We start from the raw sequence: 24,346 nt of genomic DNA, 5'->3' as shown, positions 1-24,346 counted from the left end.
GACACCCAAACCATACTAATAAACATGTGCCATGGATTTTATTTAACTCATTAATTAATGAGATAAACAGTAAAATGTTACAACTAGTTCAAATATCTGAGTACTTTTAAAATGCATTTTTATGCATTTAAAAAATATTTGTCTGACATTGATAAAATCTGCCAAAACTGACCTTTACATGAATACATGTGATTAGCTTGCTTAAAGGTAGCTTAAATGCTTTAGAATTTGAAAAAATAGAGATAAATTTTCTAGGCATCAGTTTTGTGATTTGCCATTTGGGGGTGGGGGTGGGGCTGTGTACTTCTTTTGATGGCAACCAGATGAAGAGAAATTTCTTGATCTTGCCACAGAGTAAAAAGGCAGGCCATTGACAATCTTTAAAAAGGAACCCTGCCCATTTTCCTCTGCCTTTGAATTCCTGTGAAGTTGGCAGAGGGGGTGGGGAGAAAGCAGTAAGCTGATCACAAATAAAAAGCAAGGAGTCTGTGCTATTTCCTTGATGTGATGAAGGTCCCTGTCAGGGATTTAGAAACCTGAGCCAGCAGATGAAACCTGTGTCATTTGCGTTGTCGTTGCCAGAGATAGCGCCAGCTCAGCCCCTTTCCTGGCTAACAGCCTGTTTCATTGTCCATCAACCACATCCCCTGCCTGCTTGTCAGCACAGAGCAACTTCTAAACAAATATGGGGACTAGTGAGAGATGGAAATGCTTTTCTTCCCCCCACTCAAGAAATTTCATGTCACAGACATCTAACAGTAAATATAGGGAAGCATTCCATTTGAAGGGATTTATCTCTGGGACATAAATGTTTTGATTAAAAAGAAAATCAAGGTTTATTTAAAAAGTACAGAATTTTTCAAGTTTGTCACAATCTTCTGATACATTCATATTGTTTAGAAAATTTGTGTCTTGATATTTAGGAACGAAGAATTTGGTAAGTAGAAAATGAAATGCAACCTCTATTCTGGGGCTATTCCAAAACTTCCATTTGTAGGCTATCAGATTGAATGAAGGTAGAGTAAAACTTTTTCTTAACTTTAGTATCTGAGAGAGTCTTTGTCCTGATTGGGTTTCTGGGGAAAGAAGTCAACCTACCCAAATGATAAGATAATGATCACATTTAAAAGTGGGAAGTGATTGACACCATTGTTTCTTTTTGCCATTGGAGTATTTCCATATCAGAACAGAGGTGGCTTGATGGTGAGGACACCCAAGCCACATCAGGGCTTCCTACCATCAGAAGTAGTTTATGTCTACACATTGTGAGTAGAACAGAGTTCTTCTTTATTCTTTAGATGAGTGGTTCTCACCTGTGGCTGTACATTGGGATCATCTGGGGAGCTTTAAACTAATGATGATGGCAACGTCCCAATCCCTGAGATTCGGAGATAAGTGGTCTGAGTGAAGCCAGGGCATGAGGCACTGTAGAAGCCAGTCAGGTGATTCTGAAGGGTGAAAACCATGACTGCAGACGCCAGCTGAGGCTTAGAGTAGTGTTCCCTAAACTTCAGCCACCCATTTTCTTCTTTACCAGGTCCCACTAGTATTATTTACTTAAATATTTTTAATGTGACTTGGAAATGTTGTACAGACATACCGAAAAGTGCATGAATCATAATTACATAGCTCGGTGGATTATCATAAATTGAAAACTCATGAAACCAGCACCCAGTCAAGAAAAGAATATTGCCAGTACCTCAAAGTACCCTTCGTGTCCACCCTCAATTGCCTTTCTTCCTTCCTTCCCCAAAATTAGTGTTTTAATTCTAATTTTATAGTGTAGTTGTGCCTGTTTTTGAACCTCAGATGCAATTTTACAGTTTATATTCTTCTGTGTTTGTCTTGTTTCCTACAAAGTTATATTTGTGAGATTCATCCAAGTTGTTGCATGTGGCTGTAATTCTTTTTGATTGTACTGTGATATTCTGTTGTATGAGTAAACCACAATTCAGTTGTCTTTTCCACTGTTGACAGACTGGCGTTTTCTCAGTGTTTGGCAATTAAGAACAATGCTGCTGTGACCATTACTGGCTGTATCTCTTGGTGCACATGTGCACTCATGCCTAGTGGGTATATACTTAGGAATTGAATTGCAGGATCATAGGATATTCAAACGTGTTCAACTTTAAGAGTATTTATACCAATTTACACTCCCACCAGCCATGTAATCTCCCTGTTGTTCTGCATCTTCACCAATTGTTGGTATTATCAGTCTTTTTAATTTTAGTGATTCTGGAGGTTGTAGAGTAGTATTTCATTGTTTTTTCTTTTTCCTGTTAAAAACACTTTTATTTTGGAAATTTTCAAATGTGCAGAAAGTAGTCAAGTGGTATGATGACCCTCCTCTATGTTCTCATCACCAGGCTTCAACTCAGTAAATCTGGATTGATTTATAGCTTCCATTATTCCCTCCAAGATTATTTGTAAGTTAATTGCAGACCCGATATTTTATCCATAAATGTTTCAGTATATATCTCTGAAAAATAAAGACTTTAGAAACTCCACAATACCTAGAAAATATTAACAATAAATTCCTTAATATCAAATATCTGGTTAGTGTTCAAATTTCCGTTTGTCTCATAAATGTCATAATGTGTTTCTTATAGTATTATTGTTTGAATCAGGATACAAATAAGGTTCTCCGTGATAGATTGGTTGTTATGTGTCATATCTTTCTCATCTATGTGTTTCCCTTATGTTTCTGTTTTTTGCTTTGGAAAAAATATAAATTAAATGGAGACGAAGATCATATCTTGCAGAAAGAGAAAGATGAGGTCAGTGGCACATGTTAACTGGAAGGTGGAAAAGGACAGAACAAGTGTTATAGAAAAGGTTGTCAGTGAGCTGCGACCCTGTGGTGTGGCGGGAAGAAACTGGTCCCAGACCCTGAAGACTTGGACTCCAGCCTTCGGTCTGCCACGAAGGAGTAAAGGAGTCTGTGCTTCGCCTCTTGGAGTTGACTTTCCCTCTGTAAAATGGAGATAAAGAATACTTACCCTGGCTGTTTCACAGCGCTAGGTTGAAATGTGATGGCATCTTCTGTTGTCCTCACTAGTCCAGTGAAGGATCAAATGAGGGAGTGACATGCAAGGCATAGATGGCATGTGAGGGCTGCTTATACAGGTGAAGAGGCCCTGCAGTCATAGGTTTATACTTTATTCCTATTGGTGTGGTCTGCCAGCTTTCACTTCAATGTAGGGACCCCTTCTGTACACAAGATCTTAACTAGTATGACCCAAGGATGTTTCCCTCCTCATCTTTAAATTGATGGCAGGCACAGTGACTTAGAATGGTTTTGTTGTTGATGTTTCTAGAATCCTCTGAAAGTAGATTTAATAGCTATTAACTTACCTGTGGCGTGGCTGTGGTTACAGAAAAAGTCACTTGTATCCCTTGACCCAACTTTGGGAATTGGAAAGAGAGTTTTTGTGTGTGTTGGGGTGTGTGTGTGTGATGTGTGTTTTCAGAGAAGCTGTGTTCAGTGATACCGTGTTTCCCTGAAAATAAGATCTAGCCGTACCATCAGTCTAGTGCATCTTTTGGAGCTCGGAGCAAAAATTAATACATGACCCAGTCTTATTTTAATATAGTATAAGACTGGGTCTTATATAAGACCGGCTATAGCATAATATAATATAATATAATATAATATAATATAATATAATATAATACTGGGTATAATACAATATGACATATTACCGGGTCTTATATTAATTTTTGCTTCAAAAGACGCATTAGAGCTGATGGTCCAGCTAAGTCTTTAAAAAACCTTCATTTACTAATGATTATCGTTGCTGTGTTAAAAAAAAAATCCAATTTTCTTTTTTCTCATTTTAATGTAAATATTACTGAGGCATAAAAATGTACATACAGAAAAGGGTATGAATCATACCTATAAAGCTCAGTGAGTTTTTGTAAAGTCAACACATTCATGTAACCAGCACCCAGATTAAGAAACAGACCTTGCTGGAACTCCAGAAGCTCCTCATGCTCCCTCTAGTCACTCCTCCCTATCCCTCGAACCAGCGGGCAGAGACATGCCTGTATTGACTTTGGTGGAAATAAAGGTTTGGTCTAGACTAGACCTGGGTTTTGGTGCTAAGGTTGCAGGTGTTATGGTGACATAGGGTGTTGCATCGTGTAGCCACCTGCTCAGGATCTTGGACTTTACATAGAAGGTGCTGAAGTGTCTGCAAGCAGATTTCTTGGATATTGGATGGTCTGCCTGAAGACACTCTCACCTTAAATGACTTCCTTTCTTCATCCATTCCTGTGTGCCTGCAATATGCTAGGCCCTCAGGCTAGGTGACAGTCTGTCAGAGGGGTAGTCAGGTCTACAGACCTTGCTGGAACTCCAGAAGCTCCTTATGCCCCTCTAGTCACTGTGGTTCCATGTGTGGGGGCCCAGTGGGAGGCACAGGTGGCTGTGCATTGATCCGGAGGGTGAGGAAGAGGGTAAGCTTTCTAGAGGGGTTGAGTGTTGAACAGAGAGTCTGCAAGGAGGAGTTGGCGAGGCCAAAAAGGAGTGAATGGTGCTTCAGGCAGCAAAAACATATCAAAAGGCACTGAGATCATATTCTAAAAATTACTTTGGCAACAAACATTTATTGAATGGCCAATGTAAACGACGTTTAGAATGAGGAGAGACATTTGCCTTCATTTACAATATTCTAATCTAAAAACTATAAATGCTTTACAATGGCTTTGGAAATTGTTGTGGACTTGGAAAACATAAAACAACCTGAAACTAATGAATGACACTGAGTATTTCTTTTTGAGGTGCGCAGTGAGTGTCAGTCTGTGGCCCAGAACACCTGGCAGGATCAGGTATCACCTGCTGTCAGCATGGAGCTTTGATTAATATAGTTACCGTGCTTAAGCCTGTGAGTGTCGGAAGGGGTGTAGTGAGGCACACACAGTTGCTGCTCTCGTGGAGTAGGATCGTTTGGGTTCAGAGGCTGGATCAGAGGCTGACACTAAGTCTCACCCCCTTGGAGGTGTAGCAGATGTCTGAAACCATTTTGAGAATTACAGCTTCTCTGTTTAGTTCTAGATTTGAACCTAGGAAGTCCCTTTGAAAACCTGAAATAAAATTGTTTTTCTGCATTCTGAATAACTCCTCCAGTTTGTATTTGTGTTTGTAGTGCTTTTCTTCCCAGGATGAAACCCTTGAAGGTACATCAGTAAAGTTGACTTGTCAGTTCTTGTGACATGGAAGTTTTGTGGCTAAAAAGGCTGTTAAGGAGTAAGAGAGAGAATTCTGCTTCTTACCAGGTCTTGTCTGCCATCTCTTCCAGGACTGCGGATAAAGGAGACCAAGGAGGTTTATGAAGGCGAAGTCACAGAGCTAACTCCGTGTGAGACAGAGAACCCCATGGGGGGGTATGGCAAAACCATTAGCCATGTAATCATAGGACTCAAAACAGCCAAAGGCACCAAACAATTGAAAGTGAGTACATGTTTGTGGACTCTTCTCTTGCCTCAGAATCTCTCAGCACTGTGTGGCGTTGGGCAGGTAGTGTAACCTCTCTGTCCTGGTTTCCTCATCTGTGCATTGTGGATGATGGTTGTTACAGGGCCGTTTGAAGATGTTATATGGTTAAAGCAGTACCAAGTATAGGGCCAGTACACAGGAGGATCAATAAAGATAGCTCTTACTTTTCCTATTTATTTACTTCTAGGAAATTGTGTATGTTAAAATGTGAGCTATGTGGTTAGTCAAGTCTACCTTCTGCCATCCTGTAGCCCATGATATGACCATTTGTCAGAGACCCTGGGCCTCTGTCTGAACCTGGGCATTAATTTTTCAGTTATAATGCTCATGCTCACAGAAAGCAACAGCATTGAATAATCTGGTAAGAGTTGTGGAATGGATGATGGATGGACTTCCAAGGGACCAAACACAGAATTCTGACTGCAGTTCCTTAACGTGTCAGGGCCTAGAAACCTGGAGTGGCTTCAGTGGTTGGTGCTGCTCAGCCTAAGTCTTCATGGAGAAGCCGTAGTGCAGGCACTGTGGAAGGCCCTGGATGACCCTCCTGAGGCCCCTGTCCTGTTAACCTTGAGGATGCCAGCAGCAGGGGAGCCTTGGGGCAAACAGCATGTGGAGTCAGACAAAGTCTGAAAGGGAATCCTGGCCCTGCTGCTGATAGCTCTGTGGTCTTTGGCAAGTGACTTTATCTCTGAGCAGTAGTTTCTTTATCTGTTAAATGGGAATAAAAATTACCTATCTCACAGAGTTCTTTTAAGGATAAAAGTTGTAGCTTTGGATGTGATGCCTAGTTACCTAAGACGTGGTGGCTGTTGATGTTATTGTGAGAGCCTTCAGTTAGAGAAATGGGCCAATATGGATTGTAGGCTTTGCCTTATTATTAATAATAAATAATATTAGTATCATAGCTCTCATTTATTGTGCCAGGCCCTGGGCAGAGTGTGTCAACAAATATTTCCATTGTTGTTTACAACTGTGTGTGTGTGTGTGTGTGTGTGTGTGTGTGCACGTGCATGTGTGTGTAATTTCCCACAGATGGAGGAACTGAGGCTCATAAAGAGGTTAAGCAGTTGTCCTAGGATCATACAGCTAGTTACTTGGTAGAGCACCCTCCAATTTGCTGTGTGACCTTTGGAAGTCAGTTGAGCTTTCTGGGCCTCTATTTTCCCATCTGTAAACTGTGGTAGATTGACCGCAGTTTATGATATAATTTCTCCATTTTTGCTTCACTCTGATTTTATGGTTCTTTGATTCTGTAAGGTGGTTTCTTGGTCACTGCTTTATGGAGATCATAAAAATGTCACTTTTTCAAAGGGCCATTTTTCTTTTTTCTAATAGGGTTTCCATCTTAGGAGCATGCCTGTGCAAATAAATCTTTTAAATTTGCCCTTCATCTCTCTTGTTTGGTATTAATTAGATTTCTTAGTAGGATCTGCCACCTTTCCAGTAATTACATCTTCAATCAATTCATTTGGGAAATTAACCTATATAAAAATGCTTGAAGCAAACAAAAACAAAAACTATACTCCAATGTAGGATGAGGCAAGCAGTTTAGATTTCATGGTTTCTTCTAAAATGAGTACTTCTAGCTACTTTGAGCATATGTGTAAGATACTTGGATAGATGGAGCTCAAATACTTGGTGGGTGTTTAAATGTGAAGGAGAATACCATACTTGCCATCAGTAGGAGTACCTCCCTCATCCCAGGCCCTGTGTCGGGCTTACCAACCACTGTCCCTCCTGCTCACGGCAGTGCTCCAGGAGGCCATTGGGCACCACCCAGCGAGTGAGGCAGAGACCAGGACTTTGTTCCTCTGATTACCATTTGCAACAGCTTTATTGAGACATAATTTTAAATAAAATTCACCCATTTTTAGTGTACAACTCAAGGAATTTAAGTGTATTTACAGAGTTGTACACTCATCACCACCATCCAGTTTTAGAACATTTTTATCACCCCAGAAGAAACCTCATGCCCATTTATAGTAGCTTCCCATTCCTACCCATAGCTCTTGGCAATCACTAATCTTCTTTCTGTTTTTATATATTTGCCTTTTCTGAACATTTCATACAAATGGAATCATGCAATATGTGTTCTTTTGTGTCTGGTTTCTTTCACTGAGTCCTGGGTTTTTACTCTTTAATTTTGTTTGTGACAAAGCCCAAGATTTTTTTACATTATAAAATGTGAAGTTTAACCAAGAGAAACTTATTTCTAAATACTGACTTCTTACAAAAGATGCTGTCCTAGAGTATTGATCACCAAGAGTAGCCTGAATCTGGATGATGTGGAGAAAAGCAACAGTTCCCAAAATGTGCTACTTGCCTGGAGATATAAACAGGCAGGCCTAAGGGAATAAACACTGGGATTTGAATCAAAAGGCTTGGGAAAGATCATGGTTTATGTTTCCCTTTGAATTTTACTTGTCTATGATCACATCTGGATGCTGTTATATAGATGAGGAAACTGAGGCTCAGAGAGCCTTGTCCAAAATCATAGGCTCACAGAATGCCAGCTACAAAGAATAAGCAGGCTTTGGCTTCAGTTGCAGAAAGTTCCATCTGTACCTGAGGTAAGGAATGTGAAAGACTGAAACAGGGACAGCAGTGTCTAATGGGATGTTGGGGCTTGTGGCCCCATGGACAGTGTAGGCCACCTAAAAGTAGTCAGAGCCATATTTGCCAGTTTGCAACCTTAGGAGTGAAGGGAAAAAGGAACCTAGGTCTCCCCTGGTCCCCCTCTGCCCTGCACGCAGGTACGCTCACTCTCCTGTTTTCTCTCTAGGACACTAACACCCCCAAAGCCAGTCTCACACATCCTATTACACACATACAAAGACACTCTCCTCCATACAGTCATTAGCTACTTCAAGTCTCTTAATGGAAAGATACTTTACAGTATGTCAGAAGTAAATATAATATGTATTAAAGTTCTCTGATTTACTTTTTTTTTTTTTTTTTAATTTTAAGCTGGACCCCAGCATTTTTGAAAGTTTGCAAAAAGAACGAGTAGAGGCTGGAGATGTGATTTACATTGAAGCCAACAGTGGAGCCGTGAAGGTAATGCTGTGATTTGTTTGCCATGAGGAGACCCAGATGACCAGGAAGTTGCTTGCTTCAGGGGGTATGAAGTGTCTGATACAATGCTGACGGAAGGTCAGCAGTTGCCCCTATATGTTTATAAAGTTTGCTTTCCCTTTATCTTTATTCTAAAACAGCCTGTTAAAAAAATACTAAAACACCTGTCTAGAGGGAGAGTACATGGTGAGAAAGCAAAACAACGATAGTCATTTTCAAATTGAAATGTGCGGTGTATTTAATCTTCCTTTTATCTCTTTGGTATTTTCTTCCCAAGATCTATGCATGTGGAAAGGAATGCTGCATTAGTTGGCATTCTTTCTCTATCTGATTTTCAGTGTCCTGTACAGTGTTCCTCACTGTTTAATGGATGAGCATAATACTTCATATCATACGATAAATCACCCACCTACAAAAGAGTCTGAACAGCTCCCTCCGTCTCCAGTTAATCTACTGGATTTGCCCTTTATCAGGAATTGCATACAGTTAAAAGAGAGGAGGGAAAAGGTTCTTGGAGAAAGTATCAGGTGTTTTTCAACTGGGTTTTTGGAGCCCAGTGATGAACAGATAGCTTCCTTTTCTTGGCAGCAGGGGCGTGGGACATATTTGGAGTTTGTCAAGTAGGCTGTCAGGGCCACACTTGGGAACTGAGACTTTTATCTTACTTAGCAATGTGCCATTTGGGGAGTTGGCAGTGAAAACTCACCAGGCACTTAGGTTTCTCTCATTTTGCAGAGACAGGGCAGGTGTGATACCTATGCCACAGAATTCGACCTTGAAGCTGAAGAGTATGTCCCCTTGCCAAAGGGGGATGTGCACAAGAAGAAAGAAATCATCCAGGATGTGACCTTGCATGACTTGGACGTGGCCAATGCTCGGCCCCAGGTACTGCCTTCATACCAGCATGACCTGGCACACAAACCGTTTTGCTTGTGCACGGAAGTTCTGGGAATAAATTGTCAGTCTCGCTACTGTTTCTAAGTCAGCCAGTCCTTTTCTATCTGTAATATTCAGCAATTAACAGTGACATGAGCTACGAGGGACTCTGTGGGGGCAGAGCCCCAGAAAGAAGTTTCCAGGCTCTCGGCCTCACATAGACAGGTGCCTGGCTCAGGTAGTAAATGGCCATCAACCGTGATTGGATGGCCATCAGCTGTGGCTAGTTGGCTGTCAGCTGTAACCAGTGAGCCATTGGCCACTGATGTAGCTGCTGTGGCTACGCTAGCAGAGAAGAGAGAAGAAAAGTGGGGGCTAACAAGAAGATGGCGGCTGGGCTGGCAAGCGTGGATGGCGGTTTGCGGACAGTGTGGATCCAGCCTCCAGTGAGAGTATAGTGCCGCCAGAGAGAATATAGTGGTATGACTCCCCTACCTATGGCTCCGTGGGTGTTCCTTTTTGGCCTCACCATATCCTGCGTTCTTGTGTGGGGAGCGGGAGCAGAGACCCCGCCGGACGCCCCGCACGACACATGGCGGAGCGAGCAGGGTCTCCCGCACGACAGACTCCTTTGTTCTAATTCAAATGCTCTAGTCACAGATGATTTCATGTGTATGGTTCCTTATCCCAGCCCAACCCCTGGGCCTGAACTAGGCAGCTTCTTCTGTGGCTTTTCTCCAGTAGCAGAAGGCTCACACCTGGGATTCTCTGGGTGTTAATGGTGGGAGGGCAGGATTGTTATTTGAGCCCTTTTCTTGCAGGATTTCAGAGAGCCTGACAAAGCTGTCTCTCCCCCTGCTTAGCAAAATCTACAGTTTTATAACTTTGAGCAGATCCTATCTGCTCTTCATGCTGAGTAGAAGATGGATACTTATGCCTTGACGAATAAAATGGGAGAAAGTACAGTATGACTATGACATCGCTGGAAAATGTGTGATTTAAAAAACCCAACTCTTTCCTGCTGGTAGTCTTGCAGTTTGGTTTCCTCTTCACTAAGAGAGGCCACTTCTTCACTAGCAAGGAATAGGCTTTCTAACTTGAAATTGGATCCTTGGATGTTTTATCCCTTGGAGCCTTGGCCACGAGATTGCTAAAGAATCATCTTGGACCAACAGATCCCCTCTGCTTGTGGAATGACTGTCCCCAAGCCTACCTCCTGGAAGCCTGTGACTTGGAAAGAATGCTGGGCTGAGAAGTAGAAGTCAGGGATTGTGTTGCGCCAACACTACTGAGCTCGGCCAGTTAGTTACTTTGGGTCTTCGGGTTTTCTGTGACTTAGGGCTCGCTGATTTTGAGTTTCCTCCTCTGTGAAAAGGGCACAATAGTTTCTGCCTGCAGGGCTGTTTTGAGGATCAGGTGTTGTAAGAACTCAGGAAACATTTGCTACCTTTTACTGTTGAACATTCAGTGAGCACCTGTGTGTCCCAGGGCCTGGTAATCAACAGGTGATCATGAAATGCTTGGTAAATGACACAACAGCAGCCTCTTCATACTGATTGCGTTGGGGAGAGTGCAGGCAGGTGGTGAGCCTGTTAGGAATCTGCGATTATGCAGGAACAGGTTCACTAGACTCTGAGCAGCTCTAGGTCAGGACTAGGTTAATGTGACTGTGTAGCCAAGTCTAGTGAGAGGAGACACGGAAACATTATTAGGTACATCCTTACACCTATTTTGACAGTCCACCTGCCCCCAAGGGAGCTGGAGCATCAGGAGAGGGTTAGGGGTCAGACGCCCCCACAGAGGGCCTTTGACCTGAACTTTAGTGGATAACTGGGAGCTTCCCAAGAAAGCGAATGTAGTTCCTGGCAGAGAGACTAGAATATGCAAAAGCATTTAGTCATAGCAGAGCTTGGGTGTTCAGGGAAGGGTTAAGAGTCCTTTATGGCTAATCAAGGAATGTGGGATTGGAAAAAGATATGGCTAGAGATGGAGGCTGGGACAGGCCCGAAAGAGTTTGTACTTCCCATGAAGAGATTTCATCTGATTCTTGCAGGTCAGGGAGAACCTTTTAAGAAGTCCTGTGTTTAGAAGCTCCTCAAGCTTTCCAGTGGAGCTGTCTAGGATCTGCACACCTCAGGACCCCATGTCAAGTTGACATTGGGAACTAGTGGGATGGAGGGGGGTGGCTTTTGCAGCTGCCTTTGAAAGCAAGACCGACTCTAAATCTTTTCTTTCATAGGGGGGACAAGACATCCTATCTATGATGGGCCAGTTAATGAAGCCGAAGAAGACAGAAATCACAGGTAAGAGAAACAGCGAGGCCTGTGAGCCACAAGTAGAGCTGGAGGACCCTGGATTCTGATATCCTTCCTGTGTGAGGTTCTGTGAGTGACTCCCCAAAGCTGAGGAAGTTCCTCGGGACGGGTTCTTTCTTCCTCTTCCTTCAGATCCTGATTCTATCCTAATAATCTCTGGCTGGTTTAGACAGCCAACAGGAGACCATGTGCTCTCTGTTCCTGCGTGCTAGCACACTCTCTTGACTGCATTCAGTATCCTTGCATTCATTTTCGGAGATGGATGTCACTGTCTCTGGTCCCTCTGAGGTGCCAAAAATGTGGGTTATGTCAACCCATTTCTTCAGGCTAGCTCCTGCCAAAACACCTCTAAGCACAACAAGCTCTGCTGCCTAGGTACCGAACCCTCCTCCCCTGCCAGGTTCCCTAGCCCTCTCTGCTCAGCCTCCTGGGCACTTTGCAGAGCTTGGCAGGAATGTTGCTACTCCCTTGTGGACCTTTAGTTTACCCCGCTTCTCTTCCCAACTGGTACGTCCCTTTTTTTCTCTATTGACCACTTATAGCTTTGTCACCTTAAAATGTTAAACATTAAAGCCTCTATTTTCTTTAAAATTTTAGCCAGTAGAGTGATCTGAGACCTTTCTACTAGATTTGCCAAGAGCAGTTTCTTTATTTTAACGTGATTTTGACTATGCATCCTCTTGGCCATCCTGCCTCATGGTTTTGGTGGGAGATGCTGTATCAACTCTTCTTTCTGTGTTTATGAGCAGCTTCCTCCTGATGATAGCACAGGAGCTGGTTTGGAAAATGACAACTGTGACCTTAGATGGGTTAACTTTTGAGAGACTCTTTTCTCTTAGAGCTCTGAGCTTGGACCTTTCCTGAGAACCTTTTATTCCTCATGGTTTTCCTTCCAGAGAGGAATCTACATGCGACTTCTATTCATTCCTCCATTCCTTCGTCCAGGCACTTGACTGAACATTAATTAAGTTTTGTCATACAGGGCCAAAAGAAAAGGTCATTTATCGGTGCAGAACAGGAAAATTTGTTCATGGAAACTCATTTCATCCAGGGCTCCCAAACTCCAGTGTCTCTGGGAACAGGCAGGGAGCTAAGTTTGGGTGGGTGAGAGTAATAAAGCTTGGTGGGGAGTGTGACTTAAAGTATAGCTTGAGGAGAAGCTGCCAATTTTGTGACTTCTGGTGTGGTTATCCCTACGTTCAGATCATGAAACTGAAGCCTGGAGTGGGGACATCACTTGCCTGGGGTCACATAGCTGGCAGTAAAACCATGCTCCAAATTGGGGTTTGGGTTGAATTCAGATGGAGGGAGAAGAGAAAAGGTGAGAGTTTTCCCCACCTGGTACTGACCTTGCCTGTGCACCCTGGCTGTCTCCTAGATAAACTTCGCGGGGAGATTAACAAGGTGGTGAACAAGTACATTGATCAGGGCATTGCTGAGCTGGTTCCAGGTGTGCTCTTTGTCGATGAGGTCCACATGCTAGACATCGAGTGCTTCACCTACCTTCACCGGGCCCTGGAATCTTCTATTGCCCCCATCGTCATCTTTGCATCCAACCGGGGCAACTGTGTCATCAGGTAGGTGGCTGCCTGCCAACCATGAGGGTTTTCCACCTTCTACCTGGGTTCATTTGTTCCTCTTGGGTCACTTTAAGCCTATTATGTCAGAATTGGAACGGGGATGAGGGGAAATCATGTGCATTTTGAGAGAAACATGCCCAAATAGCTTGCCTTCAGAGGTTGTTCCTGTGTCAGCCTCAATCTGTCATGGTCACCAAAGGCAGCAGCCACCCTGTTACTGAATATGAGGGCCTCCCATAGGGTTATAGTGTGGTATGATTTGGTCATGCAGTTGGAGTGCGCAAAGGGTAGGTCATACAGTTTGGCCTTGGGTGATATTACACATGTTAACTTCTATCTTCATACTAGTTCCTCATACTAGTTCCTCATACTAGGGAGGTAAGTATTGGCTTCATTTTTCAATGAGGAAACAGTGGCAGCATAACTTGCTTCTGGTCGTAAAAATAGGATGAGAGACCAGGTCTTTCTGATAGTGAAACCTGTAACAAAACCGGAATTTTCTCTATTTCAGACCTCCTTGGAGCCACACTGGTGCCTGCCCCCTCCCCCTTAGGTCTGCCTTTGAAAAGGGGAGGTATTGACATCTGGAAGGCAGATGCTTATATAATGCTCACCCTGCGGAGATGGGCCCAGGGCTGGGATGGTGGACTTGGTTGAGGTTCTTTTTTCTCCTGAGCATTCTGTAGGCCTGTGAGCCCCAGAGAACACACCATCTTCCCAGCTTACAAGCCTACCAGATCCCATACTTCGTAGTTTTCTTGTTTTATTGATTTTCTCTGCTTCTGTTTGAAAGTCGGGGCCTGATCCAAGCAGTGCTAGGGTCATGAAGCAGGGTGATGAGGAGCGCTTTTTAAGCCTGCAGCAGAGTAGTGAGGGGAACAAAGCCCTGGAGGTTGTGTGCTCCTGGCAGCAGGGGTGCTGGCAATCCAGAAAGAGACCCCAAGGCCTTTGAGTGTCTCAGCACAGAGCTGGAGCCACATTGAGTTAGGAACTCAGATTGCTGATTCACCTAGACTTGCGTCTTGAATGGCGGTGGGTCACATCCAGTATAGTTGGGCCTTGATGGAGTATGTTTGTCTCTATTGAGGTTGTTCAGAAGTGGTGTTACTGACACTGGGGCGGGAACCCTTCAGGTCCCCCCTCAGTTGACTGGGCATTAGGACATGTGTGTGTAATTCAAGTTCATATAGCAGCATCTTGTAGTCACTCTTTGAATCCCTGTAAGGCTGTCTTGACAACATCATTGTTGCAGGTATTCTGTAATCTTGGAGGGAAGGCTTGTACCAGGTCCAGGTCAGCTGTTGGTGAGAGGAGCCTGGCTACCTGGGCAGCATCTGGAAACCAGATATGTGGCCTGATAACCAGGGAGCCTGATGTCCCTGCCGCACAGACCCCATAGGTTTGCTGGACTTGTCTTGCTTTGGTCTGGGCTGCCTTCAGTAGGACAACTGGTGGAAGGGCTCAGCCTGGACAGATGGTGCCCCCTGCTGGGGAGCTCTGCTAACAGGCTCTCTTCCCTCTCAGATAACCTAGCCCAGCAGATGCCAGTAGAGCTTGGCAGCTTCTGGCAGGAGGAAAATCTCTTAGGACTCAGTACCTCCTCTCAGTCCCACCCCATCAAGGAAAAAGGTACATAGCTTTGATCTCAGAACTGCTCGTTGGGAACAGAGCTCTGGTCAGCCTGCAACTTGGGAGATTTGGTCCCAGCCCTATCCTGACTGATTTGATCAAGGGTTGCTTGAAGCTGGGGCTGCTCACTGTTGCCAGACTGCAGTCACCCAAGTGGAGGGAAGATGCTCAGAGTGTGGGTCTTGTGCAGGCCCACAGAGGTAACTAAAACTGAGGTGTGCTCTACAAGAGGGTTTTGGTGCCGAGCCCTAGTGGGAAATTCGTTTAGTAGTGATAATAATGCCGAAATAGCTGTGATAAAAATAATAGCCAACATGTATTGAAAACCTCTTTCTGTGTGCTAGGCACACTGCTGCTCTCACCTCAACTTAGTGAGGAAAGGACTGCTGTTCTTGTTCAGATGAGGATACCGAGGCCGTACCAGGGTGGGGCACGTGGCCAGCATCACATAGCTCAGAAGCAAGGCTGGGATTTGGAGCATTGAACTTCAGAGCCCATGCTCTCGACAAGATTGGTTTAGATGTAAAATGGTGGAATTTCTGGAATATATGTGCAGTTTTGGCAACATCTAACTAAACTGCCCATCAGACTCTACCCCTAGAGGGGAGGTGTTGAGCTTTCTTGCCCTCAGACTCATAGCTGACCTCCAGAACTCGAAAGGAAAGGGAGGAGGAAGGGAACTCACAGTAACTGAGGGCTTCTTTTGTGCCAGAAACTGTCCAGAGTAGTCTACATGGGTCATCTCATGTAATCTCAGGGCACCCTGACAGCCCTGTGGGCAAGTGACATTATCTCCAGACTCACACAGGAGTGACCTGTGTGGGCCACAAGCCTGAGGGCCATCTGACTTCAAAGCCCATGCCAGCCCTGCTCTCCTGGGCTGCTTTCCAGAGTGGCCCAGTCAGTGAGTAGAGGTCAAGCTTTAATGGTGGTGGTGTAAAGGGAATGTACGCGAGTGGTGATAGGTGGCTGTGGAAGTGCAGACAGCCCCTAAGTCCTCTACGTTACCTTTCCTTGTGCACAGGGGGATAGGGGAGCCATTCCCAGAGCAGCACCTGACCCTAGGCATCTCCCATAATGCCTCACACTCCCCCAGGGAAGAGATACATCCATGGACTCAGTAGGAAGTGAAGCTGCACTGGTTCTGCCCTCCGCACCTTAAGATCCCTTTCAGGCAGCAGGATCCTCAGCTGTTCAAGGAGAGCCTGTCCCTTGTTCCAGCTCCAAAAACTGAGAGCTCTTCTTTTCCTGTGGAGAAATAGCTCCCTGGGATTAAGGAGTCTTTGTAGGAGTTTCTTTCCACAAGTTACTATTGCATTCAAGTGTGGAGACTTAAGAAACAGTGTAGTCTCAATTCAGTGTAACCCTGTGGCAGAAGACATCCCAAGTAGCACTTTTTAAAAAATCAGCCTATGGAGATATAATTCACATGTAATACAATTCACCCAGCTAAAGTGTAAAATTCAGGGGTTTTTAACATACAAAGTTGTGCAATCATCACCACAGTCTATTTTAGAACATTTTCATCACCCCGAAAAAGAATTCTGTACCTATCAGCAGCTATCTGCCACCTCCACCTGCACCCCACCCCTGCCCCACCTAGTTTTTCCCCAGCCTTTGCCCACAAGCCCTGGCAAGCAGTAATCTACTTTGAGTCTCTATGCATTTGCCTTTTCTGGACGTTTCCTATAAATGGCACCATACGATATGTGTTTTTTATTTTGTGTCTTGCTTTTTCACTTAGTATATTGTTGTCAAGGCTCACCCATGTTATAGCATGCATCAGTACTTACTTGTTTTTAAGGTTGAATAGCATTCCAAAATATGGGTCAGTTGGTAACTCTGCTTAACCAGACTGTTTTCCACAGTGGCTGCACCATTCTCACCAGCAGTGTGTAAAGGTTCCTACATCCTCAACAACACTTGTTATTGTCTGTCTCTTTGATGCTACCCATCCTAATGGGTGTGAAGTGGTATCTCATTGTGGTTTTGATTTGCATTTCTCTGATGGCTAGTGATAAGCATCCTTTCATGTGCCTATTGGCCATTGTATATCTTCTTGGGAGGATTATCTGTTTATGATCTTTTGCCCGTTTTTTATTTGGGTTATTTGTCTTTTTATTACTGAGTTGTAAGAATTCTTTATGTATTCTGGATACTAGACCCTTACCAGATATATGATTTGCAAACATTTTCTCCCACTCTGTAGATTGTCTTTTCAGTTTCTTGATAATGTCTTTTGACTTACAAGTTGTAAATTTTGATGAAGTCCAATTTATCTGTTTTTTTCTTTTGTTGTCTGTGTTTGGTCTCATATCCAAGAAACCATTCATTGCATAATCTAAGGTCACAAAGATTTACACCTATGACTTCTAAGAGTTTTCTAGTTGTAGCTCAAATTTAGTTTTCTGATCACTTAGAGTTCATTTTTGTGTATGGCATGAAGAATAAGTCTGTCCAACTTCATTCTTTTGCATGTGTCCCAGGACCATTTGTTGAAAAAACTGTTTTTACTTCATTGAATTGCTTTGGCAGGCTCGTCAAAAAATCAAATGTCTTTCTTTTTAGCACTCTTCCTGTGTCCACTGAGCTTACGGGGATTACCCTTCGTGTTACCCAGAGAAGTATTCTTTACTGCACTTCCTGTCATCATAGAAGCATTGTGTTATCTATGTCCTTGCAGTTACAGGGTTACATAAAAAAGCAGCCAGGCAGTGATTTTTAGCTAGGGACATTTTTACTTGTCATAACTGGAGGTGCTGCTGGCATCTAGTGGGTAGAGGCCAGGGATGCTGCTGAACATCTTAAAATGCACAGGATAGTCCACCACAAAAAATTATTTGAGGAACCCTGAATTATAGTAAAAGGAAAGTATTCACAAATGAGTCAATCATTTTGCACACATGTAGGTATATCTATAGGGTAAATTTCTAAAAGCGCAATTACCTTCTTCCTACAGATACATCATATTGGATTCCAAGGAGAATTGGGCCTGTGTCCTCACAACCCAAAACTACATCTGGAGGAGGCACACCATTAACATAGTTTGAACAGTTGTCAAATAGCAAAATGGTGAAATCAGTATTAGGCTGAAACCAAAGCCAGAAATGAAATTTTAGTTATAAGAATAAGTCTGCAGTTTTAGCCAAAATATAGTTATCATTGCAGTTTATTGTTAGCAATTTTACAATGTAATATGACGATTATGGCTGCCTTGTCAAACAGTAATTGCTCCACACTGAGAGCTCCTCCTGGGGTCACCACCCCATACAGGAGCCCTGGTAAATAGGGACTCCATGCTCTGGCCTGCTTGGCAATGTCACAGGCCCTTTTGTACCTAGCAGAATAGAATTCCACATATTTTTCACTAATATATTTTCTAAAAGGAATTAAATCTAACGTTCATAGCTTGGACAAATTTCAAAAATATTTTGTCTTTAATTCCTGAAAAATGCTTAGCAGTCTTTAAGCAGACTTGTTTAAATTTTTAATTTTATAGACTCAAAACTATAAGAAATTTTCTTAATGCATTCTTATAAATTCTGCTATTTTGAAGTTTGATTAAGAAGTACTTCATTTTTCTCTAACCATTTCTTCTTTAGCCTTAATATTTGTTATATTATGTCTGAATCGAAGATAATTTATCATGAGTGTTACAGAATTTGGGATATTTTAATGTGATAAAGATGAGATCTTTTAAAGATTTCCCAAGAATTCTCAAGAGAGTTCCCAAATAGGACTTAAGAAACCCCAAATTTATGGACTAAATAGAATTAAATAACTAAAATTAAATGTAGCCTTTAAAGGTTATTCTGTTTAATGTGAAGATTGCAGGCAAACCAAATACCAGAATTGGAATCATAATAGAATTTAATCTTTATAATTATTTTTTATAATTCTAGAATGACTTGTTGGTGGAAGAGATTTGTTTTCTCTAGTTACCTTAATATTTATATTTGCTATTATTCTATTTCCTCATTTATTTTAAAAGACCTTAATTATTTTTTATATTATATTTAGCAATTATTCGTAGCATTTTAGTCTTTTTTTGAATTGTTTTTATTGTGGTAAAATGTATATAATGTGGAATTTGCTATTTCAGTGGCATTAATTACATTCACAGTGTTTTACAGTCATCATCACCGTCCATCTCCAAAACTTTTCCATCATCCCAAACAGAAACTCTGTACCCCTTAAATAGTAAGTCCCATTTTCCCCTTCCCCCTGCCCCTGGTAATCTCTATTCTACTCTGTCTTTAAGAATTTGCCTTTTCTAGATATTTCCTATAAGTGGAATCATACAATATTTGCCCTTTTGTAATTGGCCTTCTTTCACTTACATAATGGTTTCAAGGTTCATCCTATGTAGTATGTATCAGAAAAGCGTTTTATTCTTGCAGTCATAAGTATACATTTACACTTCAACTGACTGAATAGAATTCCAACAGATACATTTTTTTTTACTGAAGTTCTATATGTACAATGTTTATTTATATTTTAAACCGAATATTCTGATATTAAGAATTAAGTCCAAATGACCTGTCCCTGTTCTTTGTTAAATTGATAAGTTTTGACCCTAGATTCTAGTCTGGCACCAGAAATGGTGCTGATGTAGACATTCTGCTGCTGTGATTCCCAAACGCTGAGGCAGAAGCCCATAGCATATGGGCTTCCAGATGCTGTGGCTGAAGCCCAGTCCTACTGGCTGCCAGGTCTGCCCAACATGCATCCTGTCAGATAGCTGCTACCTCAAGGCCCGGTGGGTTTGACAGGGCTCCTCTCCTGAGCTGTTCTTCCTATGGCTTGGTTAAGGATTTAAGAGGAAAATAGGCAAAGGACATGATTGGACAATTCCCCACAAAGAAATAACTAGTGCGTATAAGGGAAAGCATTCAAATGAATCAAGGAAATGCAAATTCAAATAAAGTGTTACCCTTTTTCTAAACCATTAAAGCAGCAAAATCTTTAAAAATTAGAATACCCAGTACTGGCTATAATGCAGTGAAATCAGATCACTTGTGTAGCTGTGTAAATTAGGACATTCATTCATCCATTTGTTCATTCGAATAGATGTTCAGGATTGTGTCAGACACTGTGAGAGCAACTGAGGAAATATTCATGGTTGTATGCATAAAATTGTTTATCAAAGCATCATTAATAAAATCACCGACAATTGGAAACTACCTAAATGCCCAACAATTTGGGTTTTGTTAAATACTTGATGGGTTATTAAGACTGAAGCAACATGGATGAAAGCAAAAAAATCTACATACGTAGCGTAATTTATAAAAATGTATATATGAAAATTTGGCAAATATCTATATATAATATGAGCTTAGGTGGCTTTTTTTTTTCTCTTCCCCAAATTTCCTATGGTATTGATATTTGCTAAAATAATGAAGTTGGTTTTGGTGACACCTGAATGTTAGTCTATTTCCCCTGTGGTCCTGGCTCTGACTCTTAGGATGTGAATTAGCTGTTTTGTCATTGTGAGTGCCTTAGCCATTGTTCCAATATTCAGTTTCTGGTATCAGAGAGCCCGGGGTGATGTGATCATTCTGGCTCTCACAGGGGCACAGAGGACATCACCTCTCCTCACGGCATCCCTCTCGACCTTCTGGACCGAGTGATGATCATCCGGACCATGCTGTACACTCCACAGGAGATGAAACAGGTGAGCCTGCCTTCCCCCTTGCCCCTCTCCTCTGCCCTTATTTGCTCCCAGTGTTCCCTGATGCCATGCGGGCAAGTATCCATAGAGCAGACCTGGCTCCCACCACCATCCCACCACTTAGCTCCTGTCTTGGGCAGGTCACAGTACTCCAGAGCTTCAGTCCCTCCATCCAAGAGATGGATGGGCCAATTAGACATTGCCTGAAGTATCACAAAACCTCAGTTGCCTATATCCCTTCTTATAAACTTCAGGGAGGTATAGTGAAAAATACTGACTTGATGACAGCCATTAGGGAGGCCACCAGCTCTGGGAAAGAGGCACATGATTGAGCGATAGCCTCTTGGCCAGGCCCTATCTGGAGGTCACTTCTACTCAGTGGGTGAAGCCAGGCACTGTGTCCCACCAGAACTCACAGCGGGCTGGCTCCAGCAAGGCGGGGAGAGGCCGAGCGCATTCGAGCCTTAGCAGAGCCTGGCTGCCATAAGCGGCCTAACTAGTGGTGGGTTTCTTGCAGATTTTGGAGGCTGTGCCTGGGGCTGCTGCCTTGGCTGTAGAGATGATGGTGAAGCAGGGTCACACAGTTTAGAGGGGCTCCTGGAATGCAGGTCATAAAACTAATCTTAAAATGAGAGGCTTGAAGGAGATATACATGGAAGCATCTAGCTCGGTCCCTGACAGAGTGCATGCTCAAAATGCCACATGAGCTGAGTTTGAATTAGGCTTGGGGCTGGGGTGACAGAGATGTATGAGATTGGGCCTTATCCCAAGGAGTACAGTCCCAGTTCCTTCTGAAGGAATTACCTCTTGCTTAATCTGGAGCTGGAGCACCAACTGTGTGCCAAATAGTGCCTAGGCACTGCACACTTAGAATTTCTGGTCCCCTAACTGGTACTTCAGTAGTTGTTACGGTCATGGTCTCTTTTCCTTTTGATGGCTAAATCACAGAGTAGCAAGTCCAGGATGTAAAGCCAGGCTGTGCCCTGCAGAAGCCCAGGCCATCTGCTCAGTGGTGGGTTGCACCTTAGGTTGCTCCCACTGGGGGAACACAGTACTTTTTTCCCTGCTCTGCGCACCCGTGCCCCAGATAATCTTACTGCCTGTGTGTAGGTCTCTCTCTCACTGGGGTCTGTGTGCGGCCAAGGCTGGGGATGTGGAGTGGACCAGAGCTGCACTGATGTCTTGAAGTTCTCTCCCTGCACCCTCTCCTCTCTCCAGAACCCAGGCACTGTTTGTTGGATGTCATACTAAGTCCGTGGACATGCTTAGCCAGCATGATTCCATTTGAGCCCCAGTAACCATGAAATATGGAGAACTATTATCATTGTCACTCTTAAAGATAAGGAAACCAAGATTTAGGCTAACTCAATGCCCAAGTTAGCTTGTCAGTGGCTAGTAGGTGACAGGCCTGACTGACTGGAATCCAGGCTGTCTAATCCTGAAGCCCATGTTCCTAAGTGCCATGCCACCAGCCTCCCACCTGCTAGAAATACCTCAACTCGGGATGGAGTTCCTTTGGCAATTTGTCGGCAGAGCCTTTTGTTTTGGAGCTCTGAGGGACTCTACTGGGTACTACCTGGCCACCGCCTTGCTTGCATGTGGCCTGTCCTGCCTGGCCCTGCCAACATTTCTTGTTGACCAGTACCCAGGAGTGCGGAAGTAAGCACGAAGCCAGAAAGCTCCCTTTATAAACAGAAAGGGAGACAGAATACCCAAACAGTTGTAGTTCATGGCAGCAAGTGTGTGCGTTATTTAGGAGATAAGTGTCCATGGTTGGGGGCCTTTGTCACCAGATAGTGGTCTCTTGCTCTTGGATGAATGCTTGGTTGAAGCCAAGGCATTCATTGAATAGAAGCAGAAGCAAAAGCAAAGGAGAAATTGGCCCCTTCCCCATCCTTACCATTGAAACTAGAGCCCCAAGTGTCCTGCACACTTGGAGCACTTCGTGGCTAAGTGACTCGAGCAATTTGGTTAACCTCTGTGAGCCCCAGACTTCCCGGTTCACTGGAAAATCTGCTCTCTCCTTTCAAAGAGGGAGGGCTTGTGAGGACTAAGTGAGATAGCAACAATAACTTAGGGAAGGGACAGGGCCAGCCATCCCTTCCCACTGCAGTAAGTATTACTGTTAACAGCTTGTAGCTGCTTCACAGACATCTTCTGTGGTCTTCACAGTAACTTTCAATAACCAGGGTTTATGGCTCGGAAACAACAAGGGCCCCATGGTCACAGAATAAGCTGCAGTGCTAGGACCCAACTCAGAGCCAGTCCACATTTGCTGCTTCCATTTGACCCCAGAGCATGCAGTCCGAGCTCCCCACTGCCCTGTGCCTCCAGAGTAGTGACTGCAGGCTGCCTCTTGGGCTGGTTCTCGTCTTGGCTCAGTCAGAGGATAGACTTACTGCCAGCACCTTCATTGCTTTGTTCTTATGGGTTCAAGGATAACCTCTGCATTTTTACTGGAGCCTGGGGGAGGAATTTTTAAAAACAAAGTAAATGTAACTTGTGTACTCTGCCATCAGTGCTGACACCCTCATAAACTATCCCTGCAGGTTATTAAATGATTAAAGATCTAATTTATGAACTGTCCATTTCCGAGCAGTCTGAAACAGTAGCTCTTGGGATTGCTCTGACCTGCTCTAGAGAGACTGAGAGCAGACTGTCCCTGACATTCCTGAAGCCTGTCTTCCAATTCAGCGCAGTTCACTGAAGACGAGATGCTTAGAGCTTAAGCTTTCCTCTTGACCGGGCTCCAGGATTAAATATTTGCATCTCCCTAGAGTTTCTGAAGGCCCCAGGGGACATTTTTCTTGGCAGGACCTGGAGGTTTCCTTATTCCCCATCTGGCAGTTAAGAAGCCCGCTTTATATTGGAGCACAAACCTGTTTGACTCTGACTGTTGTGATCAGCGGGGAGTCCTGCTGCTGGAGCCAGGAACAAGGATCTCTATCCCTACTCCTTTCCACCTTCCTCTTGCCCATCCAGTAATTTCTCTGCTCAGCTACATTTAGCTTTGGACCCCAGATGGTGGAATCCCTCATGCACAAGCTAAGAGTCTTTTGACAGGGGTTATACCTTGGCATCACTGGCTGAACAGATAGGTTTCATTGGGGCTGGTGCAATGTGAAATATTTAAACAAGTTGCCAACATTTAGAAATCAGGACATTTCATACAAAATGCATGAGTCTTCTGACAGAATGAAAGACTTTCCTTCCAGCACATGGCCCTCCAGCCCTAACCACCTCCCCTAGTGCTTACTGGCCCGGCCACCTCAGCCCCAGCTCCTACCCTACTTATACGAGACCTGACTTTTTTACTGAGCAGGGCCTTTCTCATTCATAACATGTTTCCCTGATAATAAGACCTACCCCGAAAATAAGCCCCAGTTAAGATCGTCAGCCAGACGGACACATTTAATACGTTATCACAATGTTCCAGAAGAAGATGACGTGACTGTATTTGAATAAATGTAGATTGTTGTACATGAAAAAATAAGACGTCCCCTGAAAATAAGCCCTAATGGAGCAAAAATTAATATAAGACCCAGTCTTATTTTTGGGGAAACATGGTAGAAGCTGATATACTGGGTCCCTTATCAGTGTCTCTGGACACTAAACTCCCTCCACCTGCAGCTCCTGCCCACAGGGTCTCTGCCTGAGCCCTGAAAGACCAGTTTGAAGTGTCCGTCTCCTAAACCTCTGGTCC

The 24,346-nt window shown here is 43.5% G+C and overlaps 1 protein-coding gene across 2 annotated transcripts in view; it reads left to right on the top strand.

The window, feature by feature from the left end:
* Window positions 1–24,346, top strand: part of RUVBL1 (RuvB like AAA ATPase 1) — a 48,789-nt gene that overhangs the window by 22,023 nt on the left and 2,420 nt on the right. For both annotated transcript variants that reach the window (XM_019718680.2, XM_019718679.2), the window contains exons 4-9: window positions 5,301–5,452; window positions 8,465–8,554; window positions 9,308–9,457; window positions 11,688–11,751; window positions 13,142–13,340; window positions 20,544–20,646. In XM_019718680.2, coding sequence (XP_019574239.1) covers window positions 5,301–5,452; window positions 8,465–8,554; window positions 9,308–9,457; window positions 11,688–11,751; window positions 13,142–13,340; window positions 20,544–20,646 — 758 coding nt within the window. The remainder of the gene's footprint in view (window positions 1–5,300; window positions 5,453–8,464; window positions 8,555–9,307; window positions 9,458–11,687; window positions 11,752–13,141; window positions 13,341–20,543; window positions 20,647–24,346) is intronic.

The sequence above is a fragment of the Rhinolophus sinicus genome, linkage group LG09 (assembly GCF_036562045.2).
Source record: "Rhinolophus sinicus isolate RSC01 linkage group LG09, ASM3656204v1, whole genome shotgun sequence".
NCBI lineage: Eukaryota > Metazoa > Chordata > Mammalia > Chiroptera > Rhinolophidae > Rhinolophus > Rhinolophus sinicus.
The sequence above is the reverse complement of the archived record's forward strand: the minus strand, read 5'-3'. Positions and strand labels throughout refer to the sequence as shown.